Source organism: Pyrgilauda ruficollis, unplaced genomic scaffold, assembly GCF_017590135.1.
Source record: "Pyrgilauda ruficollis isolate IOZ18807 unplaced genomic scaffold, ASM1759013v1 scaffold37, whole genome shotgun sequence".
NCBI lineage: Eukaryota > Metazoa > Chordata > Aves > Passeriformes > Passeridae > Pyrgilauda > Pyrgilauda ruficollis.
Genome location: NW_024525156.1, coordinates 810,176 through 825,169, shown reverse-complemented (window position 1 = coordinate 825,169; position 14,994 = coordinate 810,176). Strand labels below are relative to the sequence as shown.

The following is a 14,994-nucleotide window of genomic DNA, read 5'->3' as shown; positions in this document are numbered from 1 at the left end:
GGTGATTTATGTTGTTTATATCAAACCAGTGGAAATTACTGGATGTGTTTCTAACTTGGCCTCTGACAGAAGATATTCCATGCCCTGACGCTAGAGATGAGCCTAGGGTGGTGTATGTACCAGGTTGCCCTCCTGTCTCAGGTCTGCCAGTTGTGGGATATCACTCCAGGTGGCGAATACCAACAAATTTTACATTAGATTGTCCATAGCTGAGTGCCAAACTAGATACTGGAGTCTGAAATATTTTGTGTTGCATTCATAAAAAGGTCACAGCGTGGTGATTCATATCTGTATTTGACAGTTCTTCACTTGGTAATATTTTCCTAATCATTATGTGGAAAGCTTAGAATATCAGACTGGATCCGCTGCAAAGAGTCTACACATGTGCTTTGTTCTGAAGGATGGAATTATCAGCTGGACCACGTTTACAGCTGAACTCTGCAGGGGTGTTGGGTTTTTGTTTTATACTGGTGAACAGGCCTATTCAAAATCTTTAATTTATACAATGTGGCAATTTTAGGATAGAAGCTGGCAGAGGAAATACCTCCATAGCTAGGATTCCCTCATCCTTAGTATTGTTATAAAATAAACTCACAAAGGCTCATGACATGGCTGTTTAACATTAGAATCAACAACAAAACAAAGCTTTTTATAGTTACACTTAGGAGGAACTTGAAGTAGCGTTATAAAAGTTATTAGCCTGAACATTTGTTTTTCATGGCTACATAAATTCTTTTTCTTCTAAGCAGCATAATTGGTGTCAGGGAAACAATATTTTTTTCCAGTTAAAATGATAGTAAAAAAATGTCTATCTCTCTTAAAATAAATTAATGGCTTGTGTGTTTTCTCTGCATGCCTATATGTCTTATAGTGATATAAAAACAGTCAGCACCTTGAATGTATTACTTCTCTTTAGCTAGAGAAAGCTGTTACATCTATTTTGTATTGTAGATATTGTTGTTTGCTCCTACTCTGAGGAATCTGGATGTCTCACAGTAAAGGTTCTCTGTATCACTTGTCCAGTTTATTAATTCAAAATTTTCTAATAGTCATTCTTGATCATCTTGACAAAGTGGAAACATTGGAATTTCTATAATCAAGCCCCCAAGTGCCTAGCAAGCAGCAGGTACATAAAGAGATAGCTCATGTAGATCCTGCCATCACTGCTCTTAGCTGGATTTTTTTGTAACACAGATGCATGCAAATCTGAAACGTATGGTGTAGCACCTTTAAAAACACATTCAGATGATTGTTCATCTGGCCAAGGTCGAACTTAATTTCTCTCTCTGATTCTTTTTCTGCTGAGGAAGGAATGCTGGTTACATCGTGGCGTGCTACTCCTCATCTCTCTCCCCGTAAATACAAATCTGACACAGATGGTTCATAGATGGAAGGAATGAGAGCATTTTCTTAGATCCATAAAATATTTAATTCCTTGAATTTAATGTGGAATGATAACATATTTGCCATTTCCAAAATTTAGCTTTGTGTTAAATGCCAGCATTGTAATGGAGTACTCTGGCTGATTCCTAATTTTTTATTCTTATATGAAATTTTGATAAAATTTTAAGTTGTTGGAGTTATGACTTGTTTACTTTTCCAGTCAATCATCGTGCATGTTTCCAAACTACCCTTGGCCATTTTCCCTCTCTTACACTTGCTTCTCAAACCTGCCTGATGCTTTGGCAGAGCTTTTGGCTTCTGGCTGGAAGATGAGTGAGCAGGTTTCTTTGAAATTAGTGCAAGTCTGAGGAATGATTTAGGTGCTTTCCCCTTGGCGACCGATAACTGCTCTCTGCATGAGACATTGTACTTTTGGCTCTCTTTCCACCCTGTCCCATAACACAGACATAGAAGTCTCATTGTCTCATTGCAGAGAAGACAATGGGGACTGAGGAGTACCATAGTAGAGCTCTGTGCAGGTTTTTGAAACTCTTGCCTGGTTTTTGTGAACACCAGCAAATCTTCCAGAGCAGGAGATGGTCCTTAGCTCAAGTGAGAGTGGGAATAATTAAGCAGGCCACCAAATCCGTAAAACACTTGAGGTTTGGTACAAAGATTACACTCAAATTAGGACAGCTCTCGATTTTTCCAGACTGCTTGGTTTATTTCCAGAGAGCACATTCCCCGTTGTGTCTAGTTTCTCCTGTCCAATGGCTGCAATCCAAAACAGGTTTATTCTATAATGTCGTAAAGTCTGACTCACAGCTCAGTTGGTTCAGCTGAAAAAAGAGAGTGCAGAGCAACAAATCAGAAGTCAAATCTCTAAATTTCACATTCAGAGATGGAAATAGGTGCATGGAAAAGGAACAGTCCAGAAGGATGAGCAGAAAAGCAAAGTCAGGGTGCATAAAGGGGGGGCTTGGCTCTATCTTGTGCTTATGCTCTCTCATACAGCTGTAACCAATTTTACTCCAGTTTCTAATCCTTCACTGTGATTTCCACAACACACAGCTATAAACAGCTACTTCCTGGCTCATGAGAAGTTTTTCATTAAACACAATACACTGTAATAAAATAAAGTGGATTTAAAATTGTAGGATATAATACAGGATTTTGGGGGCTGGAACTGAGAGAGGAGATTCTTGATTTTAGGAAAACTATGACACACTGAGAAATTTGCACACTGATATTATTTAGCAGAGCACCTTTAGTTGCAGATGGTTTATTTTTTAGAATAGAGCACCCTGCATTATATTTGCCAATAGAAGAAGTGATCAGGTATCCCCTCCAAACCAGCGTAGTATTTCCTTCCTTCTCACTCCACTGAACAAAGCAGATATTTTGGCAAAGTACTTCAAAGTGTTTGCTTTTCTGTGAAGAGAAGTGAAAACATGCAGGCACGCCTCAATCAAATGCTGTTGTTCATCCCTATTACCATCCACTTGGTTTTGCATGAAAGTATTATTTTGCTGATTCATGTATACCCCGTGGAATATAGTGATCCATCATGTGCCCACAGACATAAAAATTAGTAGGAGAGAAAAAGGAAGGAATCTGTTTTCATGTACACATGCTTAGACACATATTCCTTTTGAAAGGAGTTGTTGCAATTTCAGTGAATGCCAAAACAAGTCATAAATGTGGACCAGAATTTCTGAAAAAGATTACATACAAATATCCTGGAAAAAGTCAGTGGCAGCTGAGTGATTCCATTTTAAATCTCTTGTATTAAATCCTTGGTAATTGAGATAGAAATAAAATAAAGTTTAAACAAAAAAATTAAAAAGCCATCTCACTATTAAGGTAGATTTTTCTGCACTACTGATGTAGACTTTTGCAACTTTAAAGGCAGAAGATATTTCTGAATTGATGCTTATAATATAATTGTTTATTTCAATGACCACTTGAAAAGTTATTTATGTTTTTTCTGCTTCCCATATTAATTACAGCAAAGAGGCATGTTTAGGACTATGTTCTCATTAGACTGCAAAACACTTTCTGTGGGATGGTTTTAAATAATCCATCTGGGCTACCCAGTCTTCACCAGAGGCAAGAGAATGTGGCCAGTTAGGTCTTGTGAAGGCCTAAATTCACTATAATTGTTAATAAATTGCAGAAGTGTTTGTTTTCCAATATACTACCTGATATGTTTGTATGTTAGAATTTGTAATTACACATAATGATATAGTATATATAATATTCAGAAGTTCAGGGATTACACTTCATACTGACACATTAAAATATAAAATCAAGTGCACTAGTTCACTGTTCCCTCAAGCATTTTAACTCACTCTCTGTTAATGAATTCATAAAGCACAGAGTGAAGTCACCAAATATTGTAGTAGAAATTAGTAGTTGTAGGTTATTTTAACAGTCAGACACTTCCACCTGTGCAATTTAATTGCAGACAAAAAGCAATTCTTTTCCTAGTGCTAAGGTAGTAAAGTTCATAGTCGTAAAATCTGTCTCTTTTCTTCGTCCTTTTATTTATTTGGAAAGGATTTCTTTGGAACTCAGACATCATCCCAAGAATGGATTTGAAATCTCTTCAGCCCCTGTTTTTGAAAAGTGTTACCGCCCCAACATTTTATACCCCATATGCAGTTCTAGCTCTGGAAAATACCTCCATGCCCTCATGCCCTGTGCAGCTCATCTGTCTTTCATAACTCATTTCTAGGGAGTGTGTGCACTGTAGGGATCACAATGATCCCGGCTGTGGGCATCCTGCATCCCCCAAATGAATATGTCTCTCTTGTCAGACTTGGGAGCCTAAAAACAGAGCTGAAGATTTGAGGCTTACTTACCCATACCACATGTGGGAAGCCTAAATTTAACTCCTTTCCTCTGGCCTTTTCCCTTCTGCATAAATTCTTTGTAGCTGTGTAATTCTGTGCTCCAAAGGAGGTAAAAAGTGGTGGTTTAAAAAAGGCTTAGTGCAATGCAAACTCAAGAGGAAGCAGTCTCTGGTGAACCCTCTTTGGTTTTAACGTGGTCTTGGCCACTAACTGTGGTCCTGAGAATGTGATTAGTGGCTCAGGAAGTAAAAGTTACTGCATTAAAGGAGAAGCTGCATCTCACATCCTGCAGGTAGCTCCTCAAGAAAAAGAGGAGTCTATTATTTTAAAAAGGGAAAATTCAACAAGGCTTTGGGGATACTTTTAAGCTGTTAAGAAGAGATCCGTTCTGACAGAACTGATAGAAAAACATGGAAAATAAATGTTATCTTTGCTCTCCTAAAATTTATTCTGTTTACTGCAAAATTGTTGTTTCTTTTTGAGTTTAAAAAAGCAAACCTCTTTTTACTTTCTCAGATCATGCATATATGGTTTTCCCTAATTCCTGTAAAGAAACCTACCTTCAGTCCCATGTGCACACAAAAGTTGCATCATACCACGTTAGTTGTTCTGGTATGATGAAAGGACTGTGGTATCATACAGGTGCTGGGCAAGCTGCAGAAAGCAGTGGGCAAACCTCTTCCTGTGGAAGCAAGGTTCTGAGCTATGCCAGAAAAAGGTATCTTTTTAATGATACAGCTGCATTCCCCATTATGGGCTGTCCACAGCTGGAGGTGCTTTGATGAAATCATATTTACTAACTTCCAATTCAAAAACAGCACTTAGGCCTGGCAGTGGGGTATTTTGTGTCTCGGTGGCTGTGGTGCAGACCCAAAGAGGCATGTTTAAAAAAGTGAGGACAAAGTTCAGTAGTCTAAAAAACAATCCTGAACACAGATTGAGACTCGAGTAGTAAGTCTCCTCCTGGGCTTTCCCCAAATTCACAAGAGATGAAAGACTGATCCATCAGTGTGCAGGACTTCTCCCTATACTCCTGTGCTTGACAGCATTCCTCAGTCTGTCTCTGATAGGGATAAGGCAGAAGAACCACAGAAAACATGTTTACAGTGTTCACGCATATGCAGAGGGAGGAAAAAACCTGAGTATGAGGAGCAGAGTCCTCTCACCTTTCAGCTACCCAGCATGACATACGTAGTTACCAAAGAGACACCTTCTAGCATGGGATGATGAGAGAGAGAAAGACAGCCATGCTGAGGTGTAAAAGCAAAGACCACATTCAGCACTACATTATGCCATATAAGTGGATTTTGAGTCACCTTGCATAGTTGGTTCACATTTTGCCACTGTAAGGATGGGGAGAAAGAGAAAAAAATTCCTTGGGTCTACCCTAGAACAGAATTTAAAGCATATGTTGCCAATCCTTCGTGATTTATTATTATTTGTACGGGAGATAAGATTCAAGGATATGGATAGTCTCAAATACAACTTTGTAAAAAGCACAAGGGTTGTCATTTTTCTGCATCTACGAAGGACTTGACAGACATATAATGAGCAGCAAGGTCATATAACTTTCCCCTGGCAGCCAAAGGTCAGAAAAGCAAGCCAGTGTCTCCAGAGAGGCACCTACAGCTCTTTTGCCAGTGTACAAGGTGGATTTGTAACACAGTAGAAAGATGGCAGGCAGGTGTGAACTACTATGTTTCCCAGCCAGCCACACAAGAGAGAGAGGGACCGGACTGGTGTATCCAACAGGGAATTGAGCCCTGGAGCGCCTTGGCTGCCCAGCTGCTGCCCCAGCAAGCCTGTGCTGGCCAGTCCTGCTGCATAGCAGAGCTCTGGGCTGGCAGAGGCAGTTTCAGGTATTTTTCAGACTGGCTTCTGACCCAAAGTGCCCTTTTGAGGACTGTGTCAGACTGGCTCTGCTTTGCCCAGCAGTGTTCAGATCTCTGATTGAATCCTGGCGGCTCATGTTGATAGGATAAGGATGTGCTACAAGAATTCAGCTTGTTTTGATGCCTAAAAATAAATTAGGTTTACACTCAGTGTCCGCTTTCTTGAGTGGGGGAAGTCATTAGTGAAAGGACTGAGTTTTCCTTTATAAAACAGATCAGAAGAATAATGACCTTGTTCCATTCTTTACCAAGAAAACTGCTGCAGATGGGAAGCGACAGGAGATCATTGTGTTGGACTCAAAGCGAAGCAACGCCATTAATATTGGCTTGACTGTGCTGCCCCCTCCCCGCACCATCAAGACTGCTATTTTGAACTTTGATGAATATGCCTTAAACAAGGAAGGAATAGAGGTAAGAAAGAATGGTTGATGTCTTCAAGTCTGCATTGTCAATACTTTTTTTCCTCATGTTGCATATGGTACAGGCCAGATTGGTCATGGAAGAAGGAGAAGGGGTTATATTATGTCATGTCTGAGTCTTGAAATTTGTGAAACCAGTGCAGTGGACTCAGAAGCAGAAGGTTGAGGTTGGGCATGCTCGGTGCTCATGGATTATCTGCTTGCTTTGAGTAGCAATGGTGTTAATTCCTGCCAGGTTTTTCAGAGTATTATTTGAAGCTTGACTGAAATACTGTGAGCAGCAAAAATATGCAGTGTGTTACTGGGGCTGATGCAACTGGTACAGGGTTTAATAAATTTCATGCCCAGCTAGCTGTTGGAGTCATTCTAGATTGTATATCTAATGGAAAACAAATACGGCAACTAGTTCTGCCCAGAATAGCATTTCTGTGTTACTGTTGTTTGAAGAAAAGCAGTTGGTATAAAGATTACAGATGATGTAATTTTTACCACTACATGTTTGACTTTGCAGATATTCTTACCGAGATCCAAGATGAGCTCTGTTTATTATTTTTTTTATCAAAACATTTTTCTTCTTGAAGTGTAAAAGAAGCCTGTGGCTCCACTGTTTTTTTTTAATTATGGTCGTATTCATTTCAATTTTTTTTTTTTTTTTCAGTAAGCCTGTATCATCTAGTAAGAGTAATCTGCATAACTACAAATCTCAACCAGTTGCTCTCAGAGGTCATATATTAATTCACAGTCACCTTTTAGTGGTTTGGTGCTGTGTTTCATAATTTCCCCCTTTCCACCTCCACCTTGCTGACTACAAAAGAAAATGAGAAACACTTCCTGGAATGAAAATGGTATTGCCAACAGATGCATGCAAAAGAAATGCTTAAGGCAAAAGATCCTTCTAGCTAGAAGGCAGCTGCTGATTTATCCCTACTAGAACATCATATCTTCCCCAGGCTGTATTACTTTTTGCTGTATGCATATTTTACTTGTATTATGAAGGTGCCAGATCACTCCAAAACCAGTAATTCTTTTATGATCCAGCCCATGTACTCACCACTGCAGTCTGCAGTACTAAGCTTTAAAATGTTGGATAGAAGTGCCCCTCCAGCCAAGCCCAACTCACAGCTAGTTACATCTCAGTGCTGTAGGCAGTGTTTCCATACAAAGTCCAACATAAAATGGCTGACAAAGGAGAACAAGTCTTCATTAACTTGTGGGCATCATCTCTTTAGAATCGTGTCCTTCTCTGGCTTCAGGTGCTCTGCACAGCTCACCTTTTCCGCTGCCAACATTTGTCACTGGACTGCCCATCTGCCAACCACCTGTTGTGGTGTCCACAGCTGTGCTTTGTACCACCACACCCTCCTTTGGGCGGCCTTTCCATTAGCTGCCAGGAACCCGTAATTTCATTTAAAATATATATGAAGGTGGATTTCAATTTGAGGAATTCAAGAAACCAGGAAATTGTACACTGTTAATATACTTTCCCAGTGCTAAAGAAAGGGTCTGTGAGGTCTGTCCCCACAGCTTGAAGCTAAGGATGTGAGTAATCCTCATGTCATCATTCAGGTATTTGAAATCAAGAGAAAGGGTAAGTGCAGCAGAGCCCAGATACTTTGCACTTTGAGGAATGAAGTCTTGGTTGGTTGAGAAGGATTATGTCCATGGAGAAAAGAGGTTTTATTACCTCAGTTATATATATTTATTTACTTCTTATCAGGTAAAACCCTATGCTGAATTCAGATTTCCTTTGCAATCCCAAATTTCATATTTTTCTTACAGCATGCTACAGAGTCAGACCTTTGTAGTGATAGAGAGGACTGGATTAAGCAATTCAGAATTGGCCAGATAGCACACAGGTTGATACAAAAATGCTTTATTGTGAGCCCCACTGTTTTCAGCAGATCCATGCCTCAGTTCTCCATACTGCCCCTTTGGTCTACAATGTAGGCAAGCTTTGCTACCTGTGTCTCTTCTCTTTATCTGTCTGTTCATTTGCTTTAGCCTTTGAGTTAGCATAGACGGAAGAGAGGTTGTTGTTTCAGTCTAGATTTTTAGAAGTTTTCTGGTTCATTTCTATCTAAATATAAGGAAATAATTGGTAGCGTCTTTGAATCAGTAATAGTGTAAGAAACAGCTTCATATATTAAAAAAACCCACAGATAATACAGCAATTTGCTATATAATGCAATTGATAGTTTATCTGTGGGTTGATTGAGGCAGGACTGGTATGGAAAAAAATATGCAATTTGCCTAATTAAAAAATTGTACCACAGTGGATACTCAAAAGCCTTTCTGCACTATAATTGTCTAGAAGAGATGTCACATCCAGTAAGCAGAAGAGAGATGTAAAGACAACAGGAAAAGAGATGTGTGCAGTGGCAACATAACATTCACTGCTAATATTTCAGAGAAGCTACAATTTAGGCTCATCTTCAGCTTTTGTCAGATCCAACAAAGAGCAGAGCACCTACAGTGTAAAAAGTCACCTTAAACATCCTTTGCCTTGGCAGTGAGCTCTGTGTTGTGTCCTTTGCTGAGGAGCGTTGTCACTGTCATGTGAGGGTGTGTGTGGCTTTAGTTCTGCACCTCAGTGGATTAAATGGTGCCTTAAAACTGACCTTAACAATTCCTTTAAGGACAGTGGACTAAAGCAGTGCTGGCATTAGTGCTAGCAACAACCAGAGATGCAGTGGGCTGCAGGCCCAACTTCAGCATAGCCCAATTCATCATCTGCTCAGTCCATAGAGCACTAGGTCCAATAGAGCCTCCGCTGCTACCCTACATCCTGCTGTATGCTGCTTTGCTTTTTGACATGGAATTCTTGTCAGTAATCCATACTTTACTTTTTAACTTTAAATATATAACTAAGTGGAAAAAATGCTTCACTTATTTTAAAGCCCTCTATTCCTAAGTATGTTGCCTATTTTTAGGTCTAAAGCAGTTAGGTACCCCTGAGCTGTGAAATAAAGCAGAAAGTGGGGCCATGACACTAGAAAGGCAGATGTAGTCCATTTAGTATGCAAAGCAGGCACTGTTTGAAATGTATTTTCAGAGGAATGCACATCATGCGTTTGCAAGCGTGAGCCAGTCCAGCTAAAAAAAAAATTTTGCCACCTTACATTTGCCAAAGTGTTTATGTTTTCCTTTCTTTCAAAGCTTGGCATTCATTGTGTTCAAACAACTTGGAGCCCACTGCAGAATAAAGAACTGCCTCCTTACAATGGATGAGGTCTTGCTGTGAGTTAAGCAAAAGAGGCAAGCCTAAAATCCTGGCACCTAATTTGTATGTATCAGAGGCAACTGCAAGAAGGGAGTCCAATAAACAAGTCCTTGGTGCTTGTCTTTAGAGAAGGAAATGAGTGGATCCCTCGATAAAGGGCTGCTCATTAAGGAAATGTGGACCAAAATCAGTTAATACCAAAGACTACGGTTAATTTAGCAGACTGAAATTAGGGTAATGCTTTGAGGAAATTAGCATGGTTTCTCCTTTACAATGTGGCTTTGTGATGCTACACAATGTTGATTGCATTAGTAGGTATAGTTTTTTTAATAAATCTTTGAAGTGAAAAAAAAAATCTCTCCAGGTGTGCTGTACCCTCCATACCCAGGTGTGCTACACCCTGCATACCCATAATAAATAGCTTGAAGTATTGGTGTCTGGAGTGGCTAGATAGCCCTGAGATGTAAAAAGGGGTAAGAAATGAGATCTTGTTGTTAAAAATCCGGATAATGATATGTATAAACAAAAATCAAAATTTGATTTTTGGAAACAAGTAAGGTATTTACATTTTTATTGTGATCATTGGCATCAACATTTGCAGTTTCCAGTTTGTTTGTCTAATGCTTTGTAAGAGCATGATGGGATGTTTCAAATGATGCTAGCTCGTGTGACCTGAAAGAACACCTTTTTTCACAAGTCTAGACAGAAGAAAGAATGGCCTCAGTGGTGCCTTGCTGACCCACAGTCAGCATATCACAGCCCTAATCTGTTTCAGACTTTAGTAAAAAAAAAAAAAAAAAGAAAAAAAAGCCACACTTGCTCTCCTTGAAGCAGACCAAAACATAATCTTCAGTTTCTGTGATCAGCAATGACATGTTCATGTATTTTTGTAGAGAGCTGAGGAAGAGGAATGGTCTGACTGAGGCAATGGTATCAGTTCCTGATTTACAGAGATGGTCATCAGCATTTTAGATGTAATTCTTTCTAGAATTGGATCATTTTTGAAAGAGTTATAATAAAATTAGTGCAGGCAGCTTCCCTTACAGTGAAGTTCTGACTTTCATATGCTGTTACATTTTGTTCAAATTTCAACAGGTAATGTGAAGCAGCAATGGGTCTTGTTAACAGCTGCCTGGGAAACTGAAATGTGAGAGAGCCTTTCAGGAGTTGGATTGTCTTCTGAGGCCTGTCAAATATCTGGTGAAATACTCACTAACGTGTACTTGGTGATGCAGCTTATGTATTTGTGGTCCTCAAGCCACAGAAAGCTTTGGACGCAACAACAACAAACAGATATTTGAGTTACTAATTTTTTTCAGGCTGTTGTTCACCTGGTAAGATCAGGTGAAACCGAACACCGAAGATGAGACACCCCTGCAACCTCATAGTCACTGAGAAGCCCCAGTATCTCATGAAAGAGAAAACTTAAGCACCTAATTTTCTCAGAGGCACTGGGCTATTCGCCATCACTGCTTAGATGCTTCCTTACATCCCACACTGAGGTCCATCACCCTCAGCCATATGTTGCTTTTGTAAGTCTTCCCTCTCAGAAACTTTTGGAGATTATACCTCAGGATGGCAGAGTCCAGGAAATAATCAGTCTGATCCCTTAGCTGAAAGTTCAAGCAGGTGGCTGAGTCCAGCAGCAGAATAATTGGGGTCCATTATCTCATGCAAAAATTGCTTATTTTCCTCGATTATTTGCACACATGTTTTCCTCAAAACATAAGGCTCTGGCCCAAACAGTTGTGTGAGAGCACATGAAGGTGAAATACATGTGTCACATGTACTAGAGAATATGAGCATAGGGTTTACTGATAACCAGTTCTTCTTACATTGACCTGATGGTTGCTGACACCACCTCAGTTACAAGACTGAGGGAGCCTGGGAGAGAGCAAACTGAGAGTATCAATGTATTTAAGTATCTGAAGGGAAGGTGTCAAGAGGATTCATCCAGGCTCTTCTCAATAGTTCCCAGCAACAGGACAAGAGCAATGGACAGAAACTGATGCACAGGAAGTTCCACCTCAGTATGAGGAAGAACTTCTTTACTGTGCAGGTGACTGAGCACTGGAACAGGGTGCCCAGAGAGGCTGTGGAGTCTCCCTCACTGAAGATACTCATAAACCATCTGGTTGCAATCCTGTGCCATGTGCTCTGGGATGGCCCTGCTTGAGCAGGGAGCTTGGATCAGTAATCCCACTGTGGTCCCTTCCAACATAACCCACTCTGGGATTCTGTGTACTAGGAAGAGCAGTATGAACTAATGATTGGACTCTAAGCTGTTTGTGATTTAATGGTCACATCAGGTGCCAGTAAACTTCCGCCCTGCTGTGATTTTATGCTACTTTTACTGTTAGGGTTTTTTTCAAAAAATAATAGAAATAAAAACTAAGATAATAATCAAGTGGCAGATGGTATACTCATCAGTTTCCAGCACTGAACAAATGGCTCAAATTAGTCATAGAGTGGAAATCAAGAAGAGGAGCATTTCACTACTTGCTCAGGGGCACACCAAGGATGATGACCAGCAGGATCAAAATCATTTGCCCAAGCAGGTCAGGAGTGCTGGCGTAGATTGTTGTTGTGGGGGCACTTGCATCCCGGATGGTGTGAGACCTGCCAGCAGCTCTGGCCCCACCAAGGCATGGCTTTCAGCAGCAGGACTGATCCTCAGCAGCTGGCACCACAAGCACAGGCTCTTTTGTTTGGCATCCTCTGTTTCACATAGTATGGTATGCAGCACAGCAGTCTTGCAGAACTTGGACTTGAATGCTTTTTGTCAGCTCCATCTATCTTGTGATGTTTATATAAAGCTCGAGGAGGAGAGTCCCTTTCGAAATAAAGCTTACTGTTTCTTTGCTCTCTTTAAAATGCCCCAAAGCGGTGTAAAATCTGCAGTGAAGGCATTGCCCCACCACAAAATACTTGTGGGATCTCTGGGTAGCTGCCAAAAGTCCTGGTTATTTGTAGGAGGCAGTTGAGAATACTGCTGCAGTGTTAGCCTTCAAAAATGCATCAGAAGCATTTTTACACCCATCACATGACTGCTGCTAAACTCTCCATGTATGGATGTACAATATGATCCTATCTGCAAGCTGCCCTGTCTCAGCTGAGGGTATGTCTTCCTCTTGTTGTGGAAGAGAGGAGTAGGCACTAAGATGCCTGACTCCTTCAAGGGACACTGCAAAACATCTTTATTTATCAGTTTCAGTCTCAGTCTGGGGTTTTTTTTGCAGACATTTTTAGATGAGTATTGATTCAGCACTGAGACCATGAAGCAGCTACTTAGAAATCTAGTTTTATGTTAGATATGACCTAAGTTACAGATTTCAGTTGTCTGGGTGGATGGATGGATGGATGGCAGGCACATCTCAAAATCAATACACAAATGCTGTCAGTTGAAACACGTGTACATCAGAATATTTTCCAAGCAATCCTTTTCAAGCTAAGGAAAAGCAGAAAGGAGGCTGTTTTTTGGTTTTCATCTTTGTTTATAATAAAGAGTAAGAGAGAGAGACAACATTAACAGCAAAAATGCTTCTTTATTAAAGTTTATGGAAGTCAACAGAAGAAAATGCACAGCAGTAGAAATACTGTGGCTGAAATTAAATAAGTCCCAGAGCAACAAATTGAACATAATTTGCCTGCTAACTCTTGTTCTTTGCCTGATCAGAAGTCCCTTGCTCTCTATCCATGCTTAGCTCCAGTACTTTACAAACAGCCAGGGAAACTATCGGTACTGGAAGGGGGCAGTTGTGCTGCTTTGATGAATTGGCTATATCCAGTGTTGGAACAAGGCTGTAGTTTGGATTGGCAGGTCTGATAGCTCTTTGGCTGTATTTTTATTATTCTCTCCTCCCCTTCAAAACAGCCTCTGTCATTATAGATGGCTACAGCAAAAACATATAATTCCTGAGATGAATACATATAAGTTGTGTTAAAAATCTGCTTTGCTTTAAGGAGGCATTGATCAGTAGGGTAGAGACCTCAACTTATCTGATGCCTTTATGTTGTTTTGCTTTTCTTTTTTATTTTGAAGTGCATTTATTGTGTTAAAAACCGATTAAGAAGCAATACCTTGGAGAGCAATACTTTCAGAAGGAAAGCTGCCACATTTAAACAAGCCTGTAAAATGCATGACTTAAAGGGAAAATTTAAATATTTTGTGCCACACTGACAGCAGAAACTGAAAATACTGAGATCCTTTTTCAGATAAAAAGAAAAAAAGGCCGTATGTCATGCAATGCATAATTCTGCTTTAAATTCAGTGTGTGTTCCTTGGGAAGTTGTCGATTAGGATAGAATCTTTAGGAGTGACCTAGTAAGCTGCAATAGTTTCCATGTTCCATAAGAAAAACAAAACAGACTAAACAAAAAAGTAAGAAATTATGGGGACAGCAAGGGACAGGAGTCTTCAAGTTATTCCTGTATACTTACAAGTGTGCTAGAAGATTTGTAGGTATTGCAGCTAAAAGGGTCCTTAAAATCTGGTCTGACTTGCTGTAAATCACAGGCCACAAAACTGTGTTCCTTCTACTCTTACTTCCATATGTAATTTAAAGAAAGATGTTAAGTTCTGGCTTAAACATATGAAAGTTGCTGAGATCAGTCCTAACCATTTTCCTTTCATGCCCTTCAGTGTTTCATCCCATGATTAGCTACTTACTATCTACTGAATACAGATTTCAAAAAAATAAGAATTTCAATCCAGATACATTTTTAAACAAACAGCGGGTGAGTGAGATATCACTCCTTGTTTTGCTTCCTTGTGCAGTGGATTGGTTCTTGGTTGCTACTGTGCTGTCCTAATTTAACAGCCAAGGACTTGAGGACTTTTACTGTGGCTGCTGTGGGGTCACAGAGCAACCAGCCCTCACCCTCCTCTCAGCCCCACCACTGATTCTTGCCTTTTGGCTCCCTATACAGAAAATCCTGACCATGATCCCTACCGAGGAGGAAAAGCAGAAGATCCAGGAGGCACAGCTGGCGAATCCCGATGTCCCTCTGGGCAGCGCTGAGCAGTTCCTTCTCACCCTCTCCTCCATCAGCGAACTCTCTGCCAGGCTCCAGCTCTGGGCTTTCAAGATGGACTATGAGATAGTGGAAAAGGTGAGGGGAAAGCACAGGGATGGGTGGAGACTCTTCCGAGGCTTTGCTTAATCTTTCCCTGACCTTGGTATTTAATGGACATTTTGAGGAAATGGTAAATGGGTCGCTTTTGT

General features: G+C 40.3%; 1 protein-coding gene across 3 annotated transcripts in view; it reads left to right on the top strand.

The window, feature by feature from the left end:
• FHOD3 (formin homology 2 domain containing 3) overlaps positions 1-14,994 on the top strand; it is a 374,811-nt gene that overhangs the window by 312,395 nt on the left and 47,422 nt on the right. For all 3 annotated transcript variants that reach the window (XM_041475887.1, XM_041475885.1, XM_041475888.1), the window contains 2 exons: positions 6,383-6,541; positions 14,699-14,881. In XM_041475887.1, the coding sequence (XP_041331821.1) occupies positions 6,383-6,541; positions 14,699-14,881 (342 nt within the window). The remainder of the gene's footprint in view (positions 1-6,382; positions 6,542-14,698; positions 14,882-14,994) is intronic.